Genomic DNA, 22,786 nt, shown 5'->3' on the forward strand with positions numbered 1-22,786 from the left:
GACTAATAAAGAAAATCTACCTCAGCAGGGGCGGATTTATTTGGTGAACTAGTGGAAAACTCAGATAAATCGGTACTTGTGTGAATCTGGTTTGGTTTCAGGAGCTCTAGGCAGTAAGAAGGAACGGTTAAATAATTCATCATGCACAGTTCCTGCAGGATGATACACTGAGCTGGGGGTCCTTCATTCAATCATTTAAAGTTGTTGTTAATAGTTGCCACCAAACCCCAAAAAGATTAATGCATTTTTCTTATGAAGTCTAAGTGAGCTCTGAGAAAAATCCATTAAAACTTCCTTTCAGGCATAGGTCTGTCATAAAGGTATAATGAAACTAGGGCTGAGACAATTAATTGGATTAATCGTGATTAATGGATTACTGAAATAATCAACAACTAATTTAGTGATCGATTGCTAACTGGAGTTTAGAGCCTGTAATATATGCCTTTAGCTGACAGAGTGACAAAAATTGTAAAGAAAAAAAAAAATAATATATATATATATATATATATATATATATATATATATATATATATATATATATATATATATATATATATATATATATATATATATATAAAAATTGCATTTAAGATGAAAACTTTTTCATATGTCAATATGTCAATATGCTCTCAAATGGAAAAGTTTTGGTTTCACCTGGTTTGATTTTGTAAAAAGTCTTCTTTAAGGACCCTTTGGCCATTTTTTTATTAATCACTTAATCAAAAAATAATCAACAGATTATTCGAATTGCAAACAATCGTTAGCTGCAGCACTAAAAGTAATGTAAAACTATTTTTGCTCCCTCAAAGATTTGCTCTGGTTCTGCTTAATTATAACATGAACATGTTTTATATCACCAAACTAATTTTACTATCAACAAGACAAAAGGCGAAGTTTGTGGAAGATGTTAATTGTTCTACGAATGACAATCAGCTAAACATGAAGAGTTCATTTGCAAAAACAGATAACTCTGTTTTTTAAGGTTAAATTTACATACCTCAGCTAATTTTTGCAAATGAACTCTTCAAGTGCATTTTAGAAAAAGAGCGTCATATAATTAGACAGATATAGTGTCAGTGTGCCTAAAGGAGTGCTTGTGGTTGAAACTTTGAATCTGAAATATTTTTTCATGGCGATCATGTTAAGTTTATCTCACTGAGTTTATAATAACTTGGCAGAGTTTCAGCCCTCTCACTCAGATTCTCTTCCTGTCTCTGCAGGATTAAAAAAAGAAAAACTGGATGCCAATCTATACTTTTCAACATTTTCCCATCACAGCAGATAGCAGCTAAGTGTGACGTCTTTGATCTACAAACAAGCTTTTGTTTGAATTTTATTCATGTGTCCAAGGAGGGGAAGACTGGAAGTAACTAATCTGATTCACATCTAAGAAACAAACGCCCTGACAACAGGTGATACTACTCTTTAAAAAGGTGTATTCATCCCTGACTCAGCGGCTGCCGTCACTAGTGATGCTTCTGCCCAGACAAGCTTAGTTTGACATAAATCTTCTGCAACTCGATCCAAATTAAGAGCTCGACTTTAAACGATATCCTGAAAATTATATTAAGACAAACAAAATTGAAGCTATAAAACAGAACTTGTTTCATGCACCACCTTGCATCTCTACACCTTTGATGAAGGTCTAGAAGTTGTGCGTCATGTTTTGTTTGTGTGGTTGGAAAATGTACGTCTGCCAACTGTAAACAGGACCTCGGAGAGGAGGGAAGGGTGGAAGACGGAGCAGAAGTTTCAGAGTAAAAGCAGGCAGAGAGGGATGAAGCTTTAGAGACAGAGATGCAGATGAGAGTGTAAGCTGAGAGCTGCAGGAAGAGCGGTGCATGAGTCCAGAAGAATATCAGATATCTGAGACCATGGAATAAGTGGACATACAACACCGGCCGGAGTCAGGCTGAGCTGGACTGCCTGAAACATTTTGGCTTTTCGCATGAATGCAGATGCAAGAGAGACGAGAATCCGGAAATCCAAATCATATTCAGATAATCAGCCATGGTCCAAAAATAAAGCATATTGTTTTACCCAAATGACTTCTGGGCAGAGACACCACAGCTTTGTGGAGGATAGATTTGTGACGCAAATCTCCCTTGAACAGCAGATTTCCTTTACTAAATGTGAAAATGTTTTTAAACCTCATCCTTGGTCTGCAGATTTGTAATAAAATACAAAACTAATTCAAGATAAAAAAATTTCTCTACTTCTGGATAAGAAAGCATAGTTGAGCAAAAACAAACAAAACACCTCTTACCTTTTTCTGGTACCAAACAACAGCATCTTTTACTTTGGAAGCCATTTACATTTCCTTCTCCAGCCTAGGGCATCTTAAGACTGCAAACAGAGAGAGAGACACAAGACGACGGCAGAGTGAGTGACAAAGTAATGAGGAGGCAGAGAGGACAGCTGAGATCTACACCTGGTGAGAAGGTGTGTCCCAAGATCTAAAAAAAGAAGAACACACACCCTTGCACTTTTAGCTTAAAGGAAAAACGGTGCAACGTTGTTTCCCCTCAGCACCTCCCATCTTTCTTAGAACTGAGGTTGAAAACAAAGTCTAAACAGCGTAGAGTCACAGGATTATCCAGAGTATCGTGATCAGCAATATAAAACATTCCTTTTAACCTATTGTATAAGTAACCACGCCACTAAGCAAATGGCCAACCCCGAAACGCTGAAAGGAGCTAAAAACAGATAAGCTGATGACATAGAAATCAGTTAACAAGTTATTTGACTGATTATTATTTTTTTTTTAAAGCATGAACTAAATAGTAATTTTTTTTAAGTACAGCTTGATTCCATTTCATTTGCAAGTATGGAAGAAAATTGAAAAATTTCCCGAGAGAAAACAGCCTGTGTCGCTGGTCTGTCTGTAATTTTAGGCCCTGTGCACCCCCACTGAGCTTTCCACCTGCAATTTGCAAAGCTAGTTTTTCTAAATATCATGTTCTATTTTTGTGTGCGCTGCTTGCAATACAATATTACAGTCTGTGCTCCTTATTTTCTCCACCTAACAAATCTGTTTTCAATGACGTTAACAGCGAAAGTGCAGCTATTGCTGCCCATGCACAGAGAGCAGCCGAAACACTAGTTGGTAAACATTACGTTTAAAGAAAAGCTCAAAGTTTTGCTAATTAGAAAGAAGATTTTTCCAAAAGCAATCATAAGAAGCACATAAGAACTTTATATGAGATCAACAAACCTTACCAAAACAGAGAACAAACATGCTAATGCTAACCTAGCTTTTAAGTGACCTAAGCCAAATTATGAATAAAACTAGTAGTTATTTTTTTAAGACATCAAGTCACAAATATTTACTAACAAAGCTGTTGTCAAGAAAACTAATAAAACACACGAAAAACAGCAGCACAGAATAATAAAAATAATGCAGATCAGGTAATAATGACAGGAAAGGGTGATATAGATAGTAAATAAAACTTCAGGTTTTAATCATACAATCAACCTCATCATCCTTTTCCCTTTGATTTCATGAAATCCATAAAACTAAAAAAAAACAAACAACCATCATTACAACTAAAAACTAATTCTCTGATGATCCCATAGTAAACAATGAAACTATAACCTGTTGCAGGTTTTCTATTATCATATCTTTGTATAATTAGAAATGTTTTTGATTGAAATGTTGCCTGATCAAATCATTTTTGAGTTGTACTGAGCTGATATTAGTACAAATAAATGTTCGATGGGGACGCAACTTGAGGACTGAATAAGAATCGTGACATGCTATTTGATATCTCCAACTAAATAGATTTTAATGGGCATGTAAATCTCCAGCTTTATAACCACAGAGTGCGATAAGTATATCCTGATAAACCAGACTAAATGTGAGATTAAATGTGTAATATAGCCTGGTGCCGATGAATAAGACATCGGGAGATTGTTGATGAGAACAACCCGTTGTCTTTCAAACCACTGTCTGTGCCTATTGGCCAACGCTCTGACCAATGAGCTGAACTGACTGTGACATAGTAAGCGTGACAGAAAGCTGGTGGGGGAGTGTAAAGAAACAGCCTGACAGTAAGACAATGAATGCGTCTTTCTTAAAAATGAAAGAGCGTACAGCCTCTTCCTGTCCACGTTTCAACGAAAACCCCAAGTCTAATCCTTCCAAAACTGATTCCAAAGCTGAATCAAAAATCACCATCAGAGGCAGTGGTCCTTCATACACAAATATGCCAAAAGGGGGCCGCTTAAAACGGGCTGCCGTTAGCCTTGGAGTTCTTCGGAAACAGTTTTTTTAATTACACATTAAAATTGGTAAATGGACCATATAGTGACGCTTTAAAGTATAATATTCTCGCCTCAAATGATCTTAAAAACTTACTTTTATTGAACAACAGCAACAGAAAAGAGAACTTAACTTTTAATGGAGCGCTCCATTGAAAGCTGCTACTGTTCAATAGTTGTTGCCATCTTCCTTGTGCTTTCTCCAGCGTCACGCAGCTTTGTCGTCCCGCCCTCAAAACCCCGACTGTTTAGCATCCAGAAATTCAAAACACATCTCTGCGTTGTGATTGGCCCACCAGTTCCAGGGCCTGGGGCATTGATCGAGGCTAGACCACTCACATGCACCACATGGCCGCTGGTCAAATAATTGGTTACTAGTCTATTATAAGTATAAGTCTATTATAAGTGACCTAAACCTGGGAAAGGTGCTCGACTGTGTGTTCGACTGCCAAAGCAGGACCTCAGACATCAATCTACTGATGGCTACACTGTTGAACACATGAACTTTCAGGTCACATAACAGAATTTTATTTGTAAACAGAAGGAAACCTTTGTAAAATACTTTACTTTTGGTGATATATTCAAAGGTTTGTGTTTTTACAAAACTAAACAATTTTTACACAGATATATAATGCTTATGCAGCCATATTAAGCACTCCTCAAAAAATAAAGGTAATCCCCAGATTATCAGTTCTTACTTAATAAACAGGATTTTTTTCCACAGGCCTATTACAGCAATAGATTATAGCTCCTGTGTTAAAGGCTGAAATTAAAAACGAAAAACAGAAAAACTAAACTTCAAAATCATTAGTAAAAATAAAGAATCCATCATCACTGCTGCAACTAGGGCTGAAACTAACGATTATTTTAAAAATCGATGAATCGGACGATTATTTTTTCGATTAATCGATGAATCGGACAAAAAATATTTTTTATATTAACCTCTTTATTCCAAAATAAACATTTTAGACAGAACAAACAAGCACATAAGTACAGGTTGCTCATTAACTGTACTGGTGCAATATGAAAAATAAATGTTTGTGTTAAAACTACGCAAACTTACATGAGAAATGTAGCTGTACATCCACAAAATATAGGGTACTTTGTTTCATAAAGCGCAAAAAAATACATTTTTGTTTTTAAAAGCCCCTAAGGGGTTCAAACAATAGGCCCCCCCATTTCAACAAATGAGTTTTTTTAGACTAGAAGAGGGCTGCCTTTTAAGACAGGAAAGTATAGCAGTTAAAGTTGCTACTTGAGAAAATACTGAACCATAGAGATAAAAATAGCCCTGTGATTCAAATTATAAATTGTATTTGGAATAAAAATGAGAGAACTAGGGGTGCTAAAAAACACATCCTCCAAAGACTCCAATTTACATGGGAATGTGGCAGATAATTAATTGACATATTACTGATCTTGCTGGATTTTATTCTGCTTTACTTCCATAAATTGCAGGATCTTCTTTACTTTATCTTCACCAGAAGATTTAAACTTTAAAAGCCTTGCCCTCATAATTTGCAAGTTAATTTATTTATAAAGTAATTGTAAACGCTGCTTAAGTTAATTCAAATGAAATTAAAAGTAAAATAAGTAGCCAACCTTATCACTGTCTGTAACCTACTAACACGGTAAGGAAAGCATCAGATGAGCTACCTGAGAAACTAAAGTAACGTTTCCCCACTTTAAAACCAAACAAACATGGTGGTTCCGTGCCATGTTAATTTCTTTTGAAAAAAGTTGCATGTTATCACTTTTTTCGCTTTACAAAGCGCAGGCTATTTTAATTATTGTGATCAATTTGCGCCGCACAATCCCGGTGCATGCGCGCTTCATTTGCAGTCTGGACGCTGAGGCTCTGACTGCAGAGCTGAGAGGGACTCCTGCGGGAGCGGGGGGAGGCGCCCCACGGCAGAGTAGGAATGATACATGCTTTCACGTAAGAGTCTCCAAAAGCTGCCAGTGACACCGAAAAAAGTCGCCAGATTTGTCGCTAGTCGCTTTTTTGAAAAATAGTCGCTGGAGGGGTCTGAAAAGTCGCTGAGTTGGCAACACTGCACCTGCAGAGCTGACTCGCTCTGTCATTTTTTTTTCTTCCTCTTTCAGTCAAGAGGCAGTGATGACGGCGCGGCGGATGACGCAATAATCGCGCGACACAACTAATCGATGATGAAATTCGTTGCCAACGCTTTTAAAAGTCGATTTTTATCGATTTTATCGATTCGTTGTTGCAGCCCTAGCTGCAACACAAGGTTTCCTTTTAAAATCAGCTTGAAATGCAGCTTATGTAGCACTATGATGCACAGGTGATCTTTCAAGAGGGTGCATTCCTCAGTCAGTGGGGGTTGGAGTAAATAAGCAGAAGGTGTGGTTATTAAGCAGCTGTTGAGATCAAACCCAGAGGCTTTTGCGGTTAGCCACTATCCTTTCCTCTATACTCTGTCTTAACTTCTCTTCCTTCCTACTTTATGTCCCTTTGTGACTCTTTTTATGTCTATTTTTGCGTTACATAACTGTGGCATTGTCCTGCTGTGTGAGGCGAGGCGCTCAGAGCAGCCGTTGTAGATCAGAGGGACTGACGGAGCAGGAAGAGATTTCTCTTTAAAAACAGAGATGATGAAGGAAGTGACATGACAGCAGTATTTGATAATATTGAGTTACCAATCAAAGGTTTTAGTCTTTCCTGCTTTTCCCCACAGCTCCACACCAGCAGTGTGAAGATGTCCTGCTTTGCATGTGAAAGCTCATCAGTGCAGCCGGGATTACAGGCTCGTTTTTTCCAGTCCTTTTCTGGAACTAAACAATATTGTTTTGAGTAGTGCCACGGACCAAAAAAGGAGGGGGCAACACAACGTCATAGGCTAAAAATAAAAAAACCCTTAAGATTATCTCACGAGGCAGCTTTGTGACCATCTGCAGCCAAGAGGGTGAGCTCAGTTCATGATCACATAGCTCATCGTTCAGCTACCAAACCACACACCTTTAGATCTGTCATAGATGTATCGCTTCAGAGAAATGCTAACCACAAACCCAAACCTGCCCGTTGTAAGGAACGTGTGTAAAGGTAAAGCTCAAGAGCAGGAAGAAGAGAAACTACTCTCCATGTTAAATGCAGATTTTTTTTTCTGTTCAATGTTGATGCAGCATGCATGGAAAGTTAAAACACTGATTTTTTTAGGCTTTTATTAGTGACTCTATGTATGATGTAACACAGATTTGGAGACATTAGAAACAAGAAGGAAGTCTCCCTTTCTAATGGCTAGTATGCAGTTGCCACCTCTCTCTTTATCTGTAACTGAAGCAAAAGAAAAATACTCTAAAAAGGTGTCGGTCATTTGATATCTTCAATTTCTTTAATTTCTCTGTTGTAGTCGTTTTTTAAATTACATGTTTTAATACAAAAATGTCACCCATCAAATGAATCATGGGTATATCACCTCCAATCATTTAAGTAGCAGCCATTATTACTGGAGTCTGACACAAAATCTCAGATCTGCAGCTCTTAGACCACAAATCCTTCTCTCACAGTAACTATGATAAGAAAAACAGGTAGATCCTCTTTATGTAAAGCCTTTAAATCCTGTTTTTATCCCTTACTGAGATTCCACCACAGATTCACACACGTTATCAGACAAAAACAAACGTGGAGACGGCCATGATTGCCTAATAAGGCTTGACACATCACACTAAGTGAGTGCTTGCAGGGCAATTACCCCTGCAGAAAACATAATACGATCATTTGCTAATGTTTTGTTTACCAAACTAAAAATTGGTGATCCCAAAAATTCTGTTTTGTTTTTTTTTTCCCTAAAGGACAATCATGAACAGAAAAAAGAACATTATTATGCTTAGATGATCCAAATAGGCAGACTTTTGTAACTAAATCCTACATGCATGATTCTACTTTAGGGAATAATGCTACTAGCAAAAAAAAAAATCAGTCTTCAAGGAAACTATATAAGACTCAGAGACACACATTCTCACAGCCTGCAGCCTTGTATCTCCTCAAATCAGACTACTTGTCTGTCTGAGCTGACCTATTTACAAAGAGAGCAGTCAAATCGGACAGTCTGCATTATGTAGGCCAGCCTTTAAATGAAGCTTCTTGTGCTAAGGGAGCGAATGCCAGAATGTGTCCAAGCAGTCTGTGTGCTTCCAGACCTAGGGTATGAATAATGACTAAAAATAAAGAGAAAACAAACAGATAAACCACAGGGAGTTGGTGGTTTTCCATTGGCTTTAAGAGCTCTTGCAATAATGCCTGTGTGCTCATCATCACGCTAAAGAAATACCACACTGAGCTACCAGACACTGGTATTTTCCATCATCCCGAAAAAAGTAATCACTGCAGCCAATTCAGAGCCATGAGCGAGGGTGTGGTGGGTGTGCATGTGTGAAAATAGGTGTGTCTGTAATAGTCCTGGGTAATTTATGACTGTTTTATACACAACAAATCAACAAAAACATGATTATTTGCCTATACACACACCGATAAATATATATGTAAATCTAAAGGCTTTAACATGCTGTCGCCTTGACCTCAACAGCTATAACAGCTCCACATCTAAGGGAAATCCTGCCTTCTGAGTAGGGCTGGGCGATGTGACCTCAAACCAATATCACGACAAATTAGGCATCTTAAAGGAATAGTACACCCAAAACATGATTAGCCTTCATTTTCTACTCACCCCCATGCTGAACAACACTCTGGAGTACTTTTTTGATATCTCAAATGCATCTGGAGATCTGGGAGGCTTCTTGCTGTCTGCTGACATTCAAATAATGGAGGTCTATGGTGCCCGAGGCAGAAAGGTCCATAAAAGTCCACAAAAACGTGTCAATATTCCTCCATACTGCTCGTCCAATGTATTCCAAGTGTCCTGAGTGGGTAGCATCCAGAATTTACTCGAAACGAAGCCATTTAGAATGTTTTTAGAGCATAAACAGTAGTGTATAGGATTTCCTGAAAGCGCGCGCCCGCACGTTCACAACGCTACGGAAACCGCGGCAGACCAAACCGGATGAAAGTGCGCATTCAGCTCGGCAAAGAACTCATGCTCTTCCTCAACACTGAAGTCCTCAGACATTTTTCTTTCGTTGTTTCTTTCTTTGCACAGGTAAACAGCACATTTCTTCTTCTATGCTTGCATTATCGGCAGAGCAGACGCTGAATGCGCACTTTCATCTGGTTGGTCTGCCGGTTTCCGTAGCGTCGTGAACGTGCGGGCGCGCGCTTTCAGGAAATCCTATACACTACTGTTTATGCTCTAAAAACATTCTAAATGACTTCGTTTCGAGTAAATTCTGGATGCTACCCACTCAGGACACTTGGAATACATTGGACGAGCAGTATGGAGGAATATTGTCACGTTTTTTGTGGACTTTTATGGACCTTTCTGTCTCGGGCACCATAGACCTCCATTATTTGAGGCCCCATCCACACGAAGACGAACCCTGGCCTAAAAGCACAAATTTTTCACCAAACCTGCCTCTCATCTACACGAAGCCGGCGTTTCGGGGGTCTGTAAACAATCTTTTTTTTATTCAGCCTTCAGAGTGGGAAGATTTCGAAACGCCGTTTTCGCGTTTCCATCTTTACGGTCTAACCGCATTTTTTTTTTTTTTACACGCATGCGTCATAGCGTCGCCTCTTAACACGCATGCGCGACCAGTATCACAACAACAATGGCGCCGTTGCTGCTAATGCTACTCACCCTGCTGTCGGGCTTACAACAGAATCTTATTCTTCTGGAATATCTCCAGGAAGAACAGAGCAATATCGACGACATAGTTCAGCACCTGAATTTGACTTAACCACGAAAATGGACCCGCAGGGCAACCATGTATAAATATTAGTGCGCATGCCCAACATTTCGTCGCTTATTTTTGCTTTGGCACCACAGCGCCACTTACAGGCCTGGCATACATTTTGCAGCGTTTTCATGCATTCGTGTGGACGCTCACATTTATTTTACGTCTCCGTCTTTACGGCAAACGTTTTGGAAAATATCAGCGTTTCGTGTTCGTTTTGACTTCGTGTGGACGGGGCCTGAATGTCAGCAGACAGCAAGAAGCCTCCCAGATCTCCAGATGCATTTGAGATATCAAAAAAGTACTCCAGAGTGTTGTTCAGCATGGGGGTGAGTAGAAAATGAAGGCTAATCATGTTTTGGGTGTACTATTCCTTTAACCTCGATAATGATAAATGCACGATAAATGCTCCAGCTCCTCTATCAGAAAAAAAAGACATGTGCAGGAAATGCAACTGATCTATTTATAATTTATTTAATGAATAAATCACATTACATATTACTTCCAATTAAATATTAAAGCATTGTGCCCATTCAAGTTTAAACATTCAACAAAGTCTCATTTAACAGGAGAAAAATGTTTCTTCTCTTGCACACATTTTTGCACTAAGGTAATGGAGCCTTTTGCACATCTTTAAACTCAACAGTGTGGTTGTTGGATGAGTTACTTTGGGTAGTCCTGACAGTTTTCACGCAAGCTTTGCATTTTGTGTTATTTATATCTATGGTGTAATTTTGGTGCCACCGAGCTAAGCATCCAGTGAGAACAATGTGCATCCTTTAAACTCGCACACCTTCACTCAAACCATGTCTGCCGCGCTCTCCACTTCTGTGCGCTCAGCTTCATCTCTGTTCTTGCTCAGCTCCACAGGATTAACTGACTTAAATTTGTTTACACCTGTGTTTGACGATTCTTTAATGGGCTCATTTGGCATTCTTCGTTTACGCTTCTGACTGGATCGGTGGAGTTACGCGATTCCTAACTTACTGCAGAGCTTTGGTTACGTCTTGATGCTTTATTCTGATTTATTTGTGAAATCTAATTTTTTTTTTTTTTTTTTGCGTTGCTGTACACATTTCCACATATATGCGACTTGTATGCAATCTCCTGTGTGAACTGCATTCATACGACCTAAGTGTCCCACATGCACAGTAGAGGATGCAATGACGTCACAAGCAGTAAACATGGATGGTAGTGCTGGAGAACATCTAGCGATCTTTCCCAACCTTAAAAACTCAATCTTTCCAAGATGGTTAAACATAAATACAACTCTCCTCTTATCGTCTAGCATTGTTGCTGTTTTTCTTGCTACTTCTGCATAGCAAGAAGCAGAAGAGTGACCACTTTCGGGTATTAATCACATTCAGGTCGGCCGTTCAGGCACAGGTCGCATTTGAAAAGATCTGATTCGTATCGGATTCAGGACCACATAGCCGAGTGGCCTGGTTCGCATTGGAAAAAAAAATCGGATCTGTGTTGTTCAGACTGTCATGAAAAGATCAGATCCAGGGGGCCAAAACAAAAAAAAAATATCGGATTTGGGACACTTCAGGCTGCAGTGTGAACATACCTTAAAGGGTAAGGGAATAATAGCCACCAGTGCACTCAGGGAAATGGTAGAATTATTTAACGAATTTACAGACATAAATTTGCACCAGTTATCGTCGTAAAGGGTAAAAACCCAGCCCTACTTCTGTGTGCAATAATATATTTTAGGGCTTCCAGGCATAATTGGCTGTATAGATTCCACTCACATTCCTATCACTGCTCCATCACCAAAAGAAATAGATTATGTTGCCAGGAAGTCTTTCCATAGCCAAAATGTGCATTTGGACCTAAATACAATCATATTTCAATAGTCTACACTTAGGGAAACTTATCTCAAAAGAATTAAATCATTCATCTCTGTGGGCTCCTTCCCCACAGGACTTTAATTTGCGTTTCCTGCTAAGTTCTATTTTATGTAAGAGGAGCCGTTTTCAGAAAAGTGACCAGTATTTCAGTTGTTTTAGCTCTGCTTATAAGCAATGAGACTCATTTTAGTTCGATTTAGTCAAATCGGTACCACTGATGTATGACAAACTAATATGAAAATTATGTTGGTTCCTACATTAGATTTGAATGCAAACTTAGTTTCTTTCAGCCAACATCTTGAGCTCAGTAGAGCACAGGAGAAAAAAAAAAACTGTGCCACAAATAGTTTGTAAAATAGAAAGTCAGCGGGTGCAGAGCAAACTTACCGAATCTTATGTGTATTAGTTGGCTATTGCTCTATCCAAAGGTAATATTGAAGTTATGAGCTAAAAGTTGGGCTGCTATAGCAGTAATCGGCTATTTATGCTGGTCCTCTACAATGACCTTTATAAATCCGTTAACTCGCTGTGCTTAACGCTCGGTTATCTCTTTCCGTCTTAACTAGGTGGAGCACATGTGTGAACGTGTGTTTGTATGTGAGCTGCCAACAGGAAATCCAAGACTGCAGCCCAGAAAGCGATTAAAGGTCAAAAGACTAAATAATCAAATGTAGATAACTGTAAGAAACTGATGTGTGCCTGCTGCATCAGAACATTGTTTGCAAAGAGGCCTGGACTGACCCTGCTGCAGATATCGTAAACAATAATATAGTCAGAGGAGAATGCAAAGCTGCTAGCTGTGTAAAAAAGGTCATGTAAAACTAGAAACAAAAAAAACTGACTGCTGCAGTTTTCTGGGCAGGAACCAAGTAACCGCAGATGAACTGAAACTTTAAAAAAAAAAAGCTTTGCTGCTGCTGACTGTAGGCCAGATCCACAGTCTTGTCTACACACATGCTAAAAAAAGAGATCTGTCTTCGCTCCTTGTGTGTGCTCCCAAAACAGGAAGTCTGTTTTCTAAATTCGCAGTCTCTTATTTCTCCATCTGTCTCTCTTACAGACTAAGGGCCCAGTTTTCATGAAGTGCTGTTGATGTGTAAGCAGAACGGCTCTGTGTACATATCCATGCAAATAGGCAACACGTAGCAACAGATGATGCAGTTCAACACTTAGCAGCAGAAAAACAAACAAGAGTGTGAGGAGTAGTGAGACATGGGCTGACCTCTGGTGTGGCTTTGGAGCGGAGTGGTGGTTTGTCCTCACAGCAGAAGAGCTGCAGCTTAAGGAAACAAAAGAAAAAGAGAAAATTACATTTAGAATGAGATTTAAAACAGCATTAGTAGTAAATATGTCAACTATCACATCGTTTCCTCTGTTTCAAACAAATTTACACCTCGATGTACAAAGCATCCTGGGGAGTCTTTTTCCTGCACATTTTGCTATATTAGCATTTTTTTTTCCCGTAACATAATCCTTTGATAGGGATGCACCAATCTAAACAACACCATGAAAAACCTAACATTGCTGACAGCGCTTCTCTGCTTCAGTTAAACACCCAGTATCCTTTGCTACTGTCACATAACAGAACAAACATGGCCGATCACCCTTTCCTTCTCAAACAAAAACAGCAACTTAACGGAAATAATATTTGTTAATATCAGCCAAGTTCTACTAATCGAGCTAAAAGCGATATGTTTAAAAATGACATTGGTTGAAACGGATGTTACTCTCGATATATCAAGCTTCCCCCAACCTTTTTCCCCTCTTAAAAATTCAAACGCGATTCTGCATCATGCAAAAGTAAAGAAAAGCTTTAGGGTTTTTTTTTTTTCCCCTCTAGTCAGATCTTCCCAGATTAGAAATTTCAGACAGATTCAAATCAGTTTATTGTCCCACAATGGGGAAATTCACTCTCTCCATTAAACCCATCCCCTTGTGTGGCTTCCAGGGAGCAGTGTGGGCTAAAGGGACCCAGAGTGGCAGTCTGTGAGGATCGAACCAGGTACTTGCAACCTTCTCAGACCACAAGCGCACTGCTCTAGCTACTAGGACATCACTTCCCCAAAGAGTGAAGCTATATCAGCTGCTTCTTTCCACAGTTGCCATGTTTACTCCATCCCTGCAGCTAATATAAACTGTCAGGCGGAAAACTAACTGTTTAGAATTCATTGACTTGATGCAATGTTTAATCTCTGGTTTAAACTCTGTGGTTCGTACATTAACTCTGAAATAGATTTCATATTAAAGTGTGAGGAACAATAATACAAAGATAAACTATGACCAAATGTTTCCACTGGTGGGAAATTAAAAGCAGAATTCCCTATACACATTTAGGATTGAATCTAAGTAACAAATAAAAAATACTTTGTAAATTTAAAGCACAAAGTTGAAGATATTTGAGACTGATATTGGATTTTTTAAAGTCGATATTGAAATCGATAATGGGGGCTTTAAAAAAACATATCTGATCTATTGGCAAATATCAGATATTTAAAAGAAAAACTGAACATGGACATACACATGATATGCAAAGTAACTATAGTCCAACTCAAATTATCATAATCACCAAAACACCCGCCAGCGGCCAAAATCATTTTTGCCTGCGAGTGGTCTAGTCTCGATCAATGCCCCAGGCCCTAGAACTGGCGGGCCAATCACATCGCAGAGATGTGTTTTGAATTTTAGGATGCAAAGTGGGCGGGGTTTTGATGGCATGATGACAAAGCTGCACGACGCTGGAGAAAGCACAACAAGGAAGATGACAACAACTATTGAACAGTCCTCATTTGACTCAGCTTTGGAATCCGTTTTTGAAGGATTAGATTGAGGCCAGACTAAATTACACATTTAATCTGGTGTATCAGGCTACCAAAATGTGATTCAAGACCAAGAAACAGAAATAGAAATATAGAGATAAAATAAACTACTTTAATTATTATTCCACAACGATCTAAAACTTTCAGAGTTAAAATGTTAATATGTTCGCCAAAACTAGCTTATATAAAAGTCGTCTGCTCTCCTTAATGCGACATAACAGCGTGTTTCCACGAGGACCTTTGTTGTCATGGGGAACTAAAGTGCAGTTTTGAAAAAAAATAATAATAATTACAGCTTACCATGGAGTAAACTGATTACTTTCTACCTCTTCATTCAACGCCATTATTACGATATCCTTGAAAAAAATAATGCATCATAAGCTGAAATATAAAACATGGTGCTTTAAGCTTCCCAAAATGTTCAAAGTTGTTGCATGTTCAGCGACATCTTTTGCAGCAGCTTTAAATCATAAAAAACTTGCTATCTTTTGTTCTAAAACATGAGATTTATCTGTACAAAAGTTGTTGCATCACATACCGTATGCTTTTAAAGTCACCAGTGTAGGACAAACCAATTTGGGGTTAGCCGGGTCGAGATTACTTTTATTTCATTTTATTTTTTTAATCAAAGGAAGCGTCTGACCACAGTAAATAGAACAAACTTTCTCAGATCTGTGTGGTTCCTTTTAACAACACAACCTAACAAAACCAGCTCCTTTGCTGAGCAGCTAAATCAATTCTCACTACTCAGAATGTTTTTCATGTCTTTAAATTGCCAGCTGTGCCCTGCAGGCCTTTGCCTTATTGCTGCAACATTAAATGATACAGAAGCCTTATGTGTGATGTAACTTTACTGCAGCTGATGATGTAACCTGCTCTGCAGGCAGACACATGCTGAACACAAATGATTATTTGAGAAGTCTTCATAGAAAGGGGGTGGGGAAGAAAGGATGCAGGACAGTGGCTGTGTTAAAATGCAGCACATGCACATAAAAATCGGATAATTCAATCAGGGGAACAATAAGGCACAATAATTCACTGACTGATCTGTGTGCACACTGACAAACTGCTGCACAGCTATGCTGATAGACAGGAACTACTGCAGGATACAGCTTCAGATGTTTCCAATGTAGACTCACCCATGTTACCTAAATTACTTCATTTGTCACAGAACGTGTTTGAAAACTGTCAAACCAGACAGCTGCAACAATGGATCGACCTGCAGCTGATTACATCCCCTGTTGTTTTTGTACCAGAAAAAAAAAAGACTTTCAGATCTAATCTGTGTCATCTTTAACTGAACGGTTCAGCCACTACTGGTACATTACAAAAAAACTTTTATTTAAGCAAACAGAACTGAAAAGAATGGGTATAACACAAATATAATGCTTATAACATAAGTCAGCACAAAAAGATTTGAGTAAACAGGTGTTAGGATCTGTTTTATTTATTAACGTGAAAGGTTCCCTTGAATAAATTTAAAACAAGTGCGAACGGACGGAGGCCACAAATATTCATCTGAAATGTCCCTATGTAAATCAGACACTTGTTTTTGCATTGTTGCAGTTATGCTCCTCCACTTCTAATAACAGTTTTCATGAAGTGCTGTTGAAGAAGCAATCCAAAGCACGCTAGTCCCATGAAGCAATACTTCTGTGCATGTCTAAACTAATTACTGCATGGATGAAGACAAAAAAAATGACATTCTTGGCCAGAATTCAAACTACTACCAACAGCAGATTATCCTGCAGCTGATCTTTTCTCCTGCAGTCATGGCTTGAATAGCTGTGATCGACTCCCATTCACTTTTTTATTGACAAACTGCAAACCTGCAACACTTTTATATGCAAAACAAACTAAATGACTACAGATTTTAAATATAAAACTGACTCTTCTAACCAAGCCTAAATTGAGCCTAAAAAAAGCTTTAGCTGAGCTCATCTGTGTTTCCACTACCACATAATTTATGGCTTTATTAAATATATAACGTCATTGTGGTCCTGAAGCACAAGCAGCAGTGCCCGACCGTCATTGTTAGAAATATTTGATTTATACTCCGTTTGTGTTTCATGGGTTGTGTTCTAATGAACTATTACGATGTATAATGTGTGATTCATCTTTTTATTAACTTTTGCTTAAGATTGTTCCAGATAAAGGTATTGCAACTGACGGGTTTTGAAGGAGGCCTGAACATCGTCTATCACATGCTGGGTTGTAAAAGAGACCTGAACAGCCTCTATCACATGTTTCTTCTAAACATGTGTTCTTGGAACAATTCAATTGTAAAACAACCACATGCTTTGTTTTAACATATGTGCTGAGGTTTAAAGTAAGATCCTTTTGTTTCCCTTTCCCTTTAGTTAAACCTCAGCTGGTGTAATTAGGGACATCCCATTTTCTTCAATAAATAGCAAGGAGAAAGCTGAAGACTGCAGAGCGGGGTGGAGATTGTAAACTCCGCAGTCTCCTTCCTATTGTCCTTGCAAGAAACTAAATTAATTGTCTCTGTGCCTTCTTTCTTTCCCTGTATGTATGTATGTTGTTTTAGGTGCTTAGAGCTGACAGTCATACTACCGCCGCTTTATCCCACTGTCACTATGCTGTTTTATCACACCAGAGAATATGTTCAACAAGTCAAGATAAGCCCTACTGCTCAGCGTTGTTTGTGCTGCTGTTCTGTTAAGACAAGTTAGTCTTGAGTTCTTCTTGGATCGTCAATCTGCTCTTCGCTGTCCGTTTTGTAGACATTTTTTGGTTTTTATGTTTTAGTTGGCTAGTAAAGTCTGGTAAAGCTGCTGACTTGAACTCTACAGAACATGATCTCTACCTCGTAAAGAAGCATTCAGAGGAGAAAGACTCACAGGTATAGATAACATTTGAGCTACCGGCTCTCATTGTTCACTTTAGATGGCGACACAAAGTCAAATCTTTCACAGACTTTATAGATTTTTGAAATACTTGGGAGCCTAGCAGACACAGGGGAACTGACTTTTTTTTATTATAATAACTCATATTAGCTTTGGCTAAATGCATTAAACAAATCTGTGCAACAGTATAATAAAGATTTTACATTTCTCTATGCATTCACCTCCATTTCTTGTTAAGGCTTGTGGCAGTCCACTTCATACCACCCAACAGCTTCAATAATCAGCTCAAACCATTCAAACATCTAAACTGACTTCACTCTGCTCTCCCTACATGCATGCAGATATGCAACTAGTGTACCTGTGCAGAAGGAATTAGAATTTGTACAACTGGGAATTGTGGATAAAATCTGCAAGGACATCAAAAACATATTTACATATTGAGTTTAGGTTAGATCTGAATGAAGCACCTAATTTATTAAACTAAGCACGAAAATCCCTCTAAATCAGCAGTTTGTCATCAACAACCAAGACATAATAGGTCACTTAAACCCACTTCCCTTCCTGTTCTGATGCTCGGTTTTAGATAATAAATGCCTTAATCTGACTTGCAATTGCTTTTATCGCTGTGCCCGTGTTAAATTAAAAACAAAAGCATTAAATTTAATCTATATGGAAAGCACTAATTCTACTAAATAAAATATCCCCTAGAATAGTTTTTCCTTGTATTGGAAACAAAATTCATTTCTTTTTGTGATGGAAAAACTGGTTCTTTATTAGGGCTAGGTAAAAAAGCGATTTAATTGATTTTGGATCGATTCCTTTAGATTTTTGCAAAATCGATGTGTAGGGAATGAGAGCGATTAGTTTTATAGTGACACGTGACGTTCACATTCAAATGATCAGGCATGTGCAAATGCCGATTCAAGTAACACTCCGCTCAACAAGCTGTCCCAACTGAAGTCTGATGTCTGGAACCATTTTGGAGTTAAAACAGCTAAAGATAATGTGCTGGATATTTGACATTAAGGCGACTTCCCACTACATTGATAATGAGTGGCACCTCGCAGCTACAATCCACCAAGATGACTTCAAGCCAGACAGCTGCAAATATAGCCTATAAGTTGACTGACGACATTAACAAATGGGGGCTGACCAGCAAACACCCTGTAGTTGTTACAGATAACGCTGCAAATACGGTTTGTGCAGATAATGCAGCTCATGCATGTCTGCTGTGTCACGTCAGCTCTCCCATGTGAGGCTTCACTTTTTCACTTTTCACAAACAAGCTTGAACTTTTGAGACCGTTTTGTTCACATCTCAAGTTTAAACTGTCTGGTTTACAAGTTTGCACTTTGTGTTTAATATCGCAGGAAAAAAATAATTACATGAGTATTTTGAAACACATTGTAAAAGCAGATTGAATTCAAATTAATCAATTTATAACTGTATGAATCAAAACGGAATCGATTCAGCACTTTGGCAAAAATACCCAGCCCTAATCTTTAGGTCAAAAAATGATCTGACCTCTAGTCAAGGAGAAGACTGGTCTTTTATTTAACTTGGTTTGATTTACAAAGAACAACTAAAGTAGAGTTACAAAGAAATACTTATTATCAGTGAGGCATCCATCTCCTGTACCAGGCTGAAAATAAAAAAACGAGCAAAAGCAGAGATTAACCACACGGGAAATGTGTTAAAATTATCTTGGCTTAATCCTTTAAAGTTTGCTCACTGCAGCCAGTTTACAGCCGTTAAGCTTCTTTAAGGGACAGTCGGTTGATTTCAATACAGGAGGATGGTGAAGATAGTTAGCCCACTTTCACTTACCGGAACATTTTGATTAAAAAGTCAAGGAAAAAAGGTAAAAATCTAATTAAAAAGTTAAAAAGGTAAAAAGCTAATTGAAAAGTTAAAAAAGGTAAAAGGCTAATTGAAAAGTTCAAAAGTAAAGTTAAAAAGTTAATAACCCTAGTTAAAAAATATATTTAGGTTTATAAACTAAAAAACTCTAAGTGCCAGTATCAGCAGTAATGCCTCTAAGGTTATGTTGTACCAAAAAAAATGTGTTTCTTTGTGTTTTTCATGAATTTCTTATAGACGCACTTATTTTTTTATTTTTCTTAATATATTCGGGCAAGTAGGCGTTTCTTGTTATTACACTGACATTCAATTTTGCCATCAAAATGTTACAAAGGTAATAAGGTCTTATCCAGGATTCCAATAACACTATTACCTTGAAATGTGGATTTTTAAAGGATTTCACCGAGTGTCCTATAAAGGGTTAAAACAGTGTAACCTTCGTAGCTCTGTGTGAAGCAGCTAATTTTTTTTAGGCTAACCGTCGTGTATTGCGACGCAGAGACGTTTTCCAGCAGTTTATAAATGCAGAAAAAGCTCCTTCTTCTAAAAAACCGAGCTACAGTGCTAGCTAAACCACCGGTGGCGGCAGCCACAAAGCCCACACAGCTGTTCTTAATAGCATCTCCAAACGACCAGCAGCTCCGTCTTACCTCCTTAAAGCTTCGTTCCTCGTTCCCGAGCCAAACTCTGTGTTATCCGACGGTAAATTATTGCGCTCACAGGTAGCGTGCTTTGCCCGTTGTCTAGAGGAGATGCTGAGAGTCCTGCTCGATGATGTTTGAAACGCTAGCTTTCTCCTTTCAACCCGCACACTGTTAAAAACTCCACTTCAAAATATTACCGTAAAGCTTCGTGAGAGTGTGAAGTAACATTTGTATCAGCTTTAAATTAACCAACGGCTAAGAATGAGAAAGTCAAATATTCTATAGATTGATAGAAAGTGATATTAACAATGAAAATGAAATTTAAAAAAAAAAATGCTTGTTTTTCATCAAATAGTTGTAAGTAAAATTAAAAATAGGATAACAACAGGAGGGGAAAAACGTTACCGCCCTCTAGTGGCTGTTTAAACTCGCTACAGACTGTGCGCCTTTTAAAAACTTTTACGGTTTGACGCCAACGCATACGCAGAGTAGAAGGATAGTGTATGCGCGTATGCCATTTTGTGAGTGGCAAAGTTGGGTCTTATCACAAAAAAGAAAAACTAAAATATACATGTAATAATTCTGAAGGATCATTTAAATAGAAAATATAGTTTCTGTTTTAAGAAACAACAAGAAAAGCTTTTTTTTGTCAGACAAACCGATATTGCGTTTTCCCTCGTAATGGTTTTAATGAAAAACCATTAAGAAAAATGTACGATATCTGCAAACCAAAAAGGAACCACGGTAAGCCCAAAATTAATCAAAACTAGTCTTAACTTACCAGTGTTTTACGGGTCCACTGAAAAAAATTAAAAAAGTTAACTGATTTTTAATTTTTATTTCAGTTTGATATGGGAAAAAAGTCAGAATTCTGATATTGAGTTAGAATTCTGATACTGAAGTCAGAATTCTGTGATTAAAGTCAGAATTCTGAGATTAAAGTCAGAATTCTGCCTTTCCCCCCCCATAGCAAACTGAAATAAAATAATAATAATAAAAAAAAATCAGTTGACCTTTTTTATTTTGAATCTTCCGTATTCAAAACAAAAATTCTTAAACTAAATAGTTATTAATATAAATATCGTTATTAAGTTGTATGGTAAAAAAAATATTCATGAAATATGATTTATAAAAATTACCAAACCTCAACATTACACGTTTTTATTTATTAAAAAAACGTATTTATTCAACTATTTTGTTTATAAAAAAAAAAAAAAATCTTTTCCCGTTACAATCGAACCGACTTAATCATTTAATTTGGTAAAATATAAATGCGAATAAAACTGTTGCGTTTAGATACAGATACGGCCTGGTGCTCTCTGTTTTTGTGTTTAGCTTCTAGTCTTCTATATCTATGGCACGTACGACCGACGCATGATGCAAAAGAAAGAACCAATGGGTTTTTGAGAGGGGCGGGACAAACTCGAAAATAACGGAACCAATATTCCCGTATACGGGAAAAAAACCGTAATAATGTAAATGATAAGCTGTAATACTGTTGTGATAATCGATTTCTGATGTACAGGGAGACTAAAACATGCTTGACATGGAGCTGGGACTACACTAACGTAAGTTAGCCAATCGATAAGCATTAAGCTAAGCTAGCTGAGAGCCATTGTCTGCCTAAAATGAATGAAAAGCTTTAATTTTCTTTTAATTCGATTTCATTTTGAATCAAATCAGTTTTGTATGGTGTACCAATCGGGCTTTATATTACTGTAGCCTACTGCAAACCTTGATCCCCTGTCCTTTCAATCCCAGCACCAGTATTACTCTGATCATCAGTAACATAATGGTTTGCTGCGTGTTTACACTGGATGGATAAAGTAACAGCTGATTGTCTGCAGTGATGAGGCCGTCCGGACAGTGAGATGTCTCTGGCTCAGAGGGTTCTGCTGACCTGGGTTTTTACCCTGGTGTTTCTAATTATGCTGGTGCTGAAACTGGATGGGAAGGTATGACATTTTCTTACAATCTTCATTGATTTTTTTTCCTATTTTTTTATCAAAAATATTTCAGTTTTAAATATTTATATAGAGACCCTGAGACAATAATGTCCCCCTGCTTTACAGCTAAAGGTATTTTAGGCTATACGAAGACAGAAATGTGTTTTAAAGTTTTTAAATATTCTGAATTGTAGCTCAGATTCTTAGATTTAGGTCTAGACTTTGACTAGGACATTCTAACACAGTATATTTTGCTCTCCACACCTCTTTAATATCTGGCTTTATTTTTTTAGGGTTGTATAATTTCCCCTCTGCTTCTAAATGATTCATTACCTTAATAATAAACTCCTCTTCCTCTCCCCAGGTGCAATGGAACTGGTTCCTCATCTTCCTTCCAGTCTGGATCTTTGATGGCATCCTCATCCTCATGCTCGCCATCAAGATGGCGGGGCACTGCAAACCTGGGTACGACCCGCGCAACGGCTCGCCAGACCTGCGTCTGCGCACCTGGTACCTGACCGCCATGCTGCTCAAACTGGGCTTCTGCCTGACGCTGTGCGCCAAACTGGAGAAACTGGCCGATTTGAAGCTGACGTTTGTCTGCATCCCGCTGTGGACCATGCTGCTGGGCGCACTGGTTGAACTGGGGGTGAACATTTTTCCTGAAAGACGAGAGGCTTGAAACAATCTTATGTTGTAGTCCCAACACTTTCTATAGTAGCGGGGGTA

At 38.2% G+C, this 22,786-nt stretch overlaps 2 protein-coding genes across 4 annotated transcripts in view; one reads left to right on the plus strand and one right to left on the minus strand.

Moving 5' to 3' along the window:
* LOC119792965 (protein PHTF2-like) overlaps positions 1-20,311 on the minus strand; it is a 36,506-nt gene extending 16,195 nt beyond the window's left edge. For all 3 annotated transcript variants that reach the window (XM_038299835.1, XM_038299836.1, XM_038299834.1), the window contains exons 1-3: positions 20,118-20,311; positions 13,147-13,203; positions 2,267-2,346 (exon numbers count right to left, since the gene is read on the minus strand). In XM_038299835.1, coding sequence (XP_038155763.1) covers positions 2,267-2,311 — 45 coding nt within the window. In that variant the 5' untranslated portion in view covers positions 2,312-2,346; positions 13,147-13,203; positions 20,118-20,311. The remainder of the gene's footprint in view (positions 1-2,266; positions 2,347-13,146; positions 13,204-20,117) is intronic.
* Positions 20,312-21,503: 1,192 nt separating this feature from the next.
* Positions 21,504-22,786, plus strand: LOC119792971 (transmembrane protein 60-like). Its single transcript, XM_038299853.1, has 3 exons — positions 21,504-21,679; positions 21,959-22,066; positions 22,422-22,786. The coding sequence occupies exons 2-3, from the start codon at positions 21,983-21,985 to the stop codon at positions 22,737-22,739; spliced, it is 402 nt and encodes a 133-aa protein (XP_038155781.1). The 5' UTR covers positions 21,504-21,679; positions 21,959-21,982; the 3' UTR covers positions 22,740-22,786.

The sequence above is a fragment of the Cyprinodon tularosa genome, unplaced genomic scaffold (assembly GCF_016077235.1).
Source record: "Cyprinodon tularosa strain WSP-4 unplaced genomic scaffold, ASM1607723v1 ctg437, whole genome shotgun sequence".
In the NCBI taxonomy this organism is placed as follows: domain Eukaryota; kingdom Metazoa; phylum Chordata; class Actinopteri; order Cyprinodontiformes; family Cyprinodontidae; genus Cyprinodon; species Cyprinodon tularosa.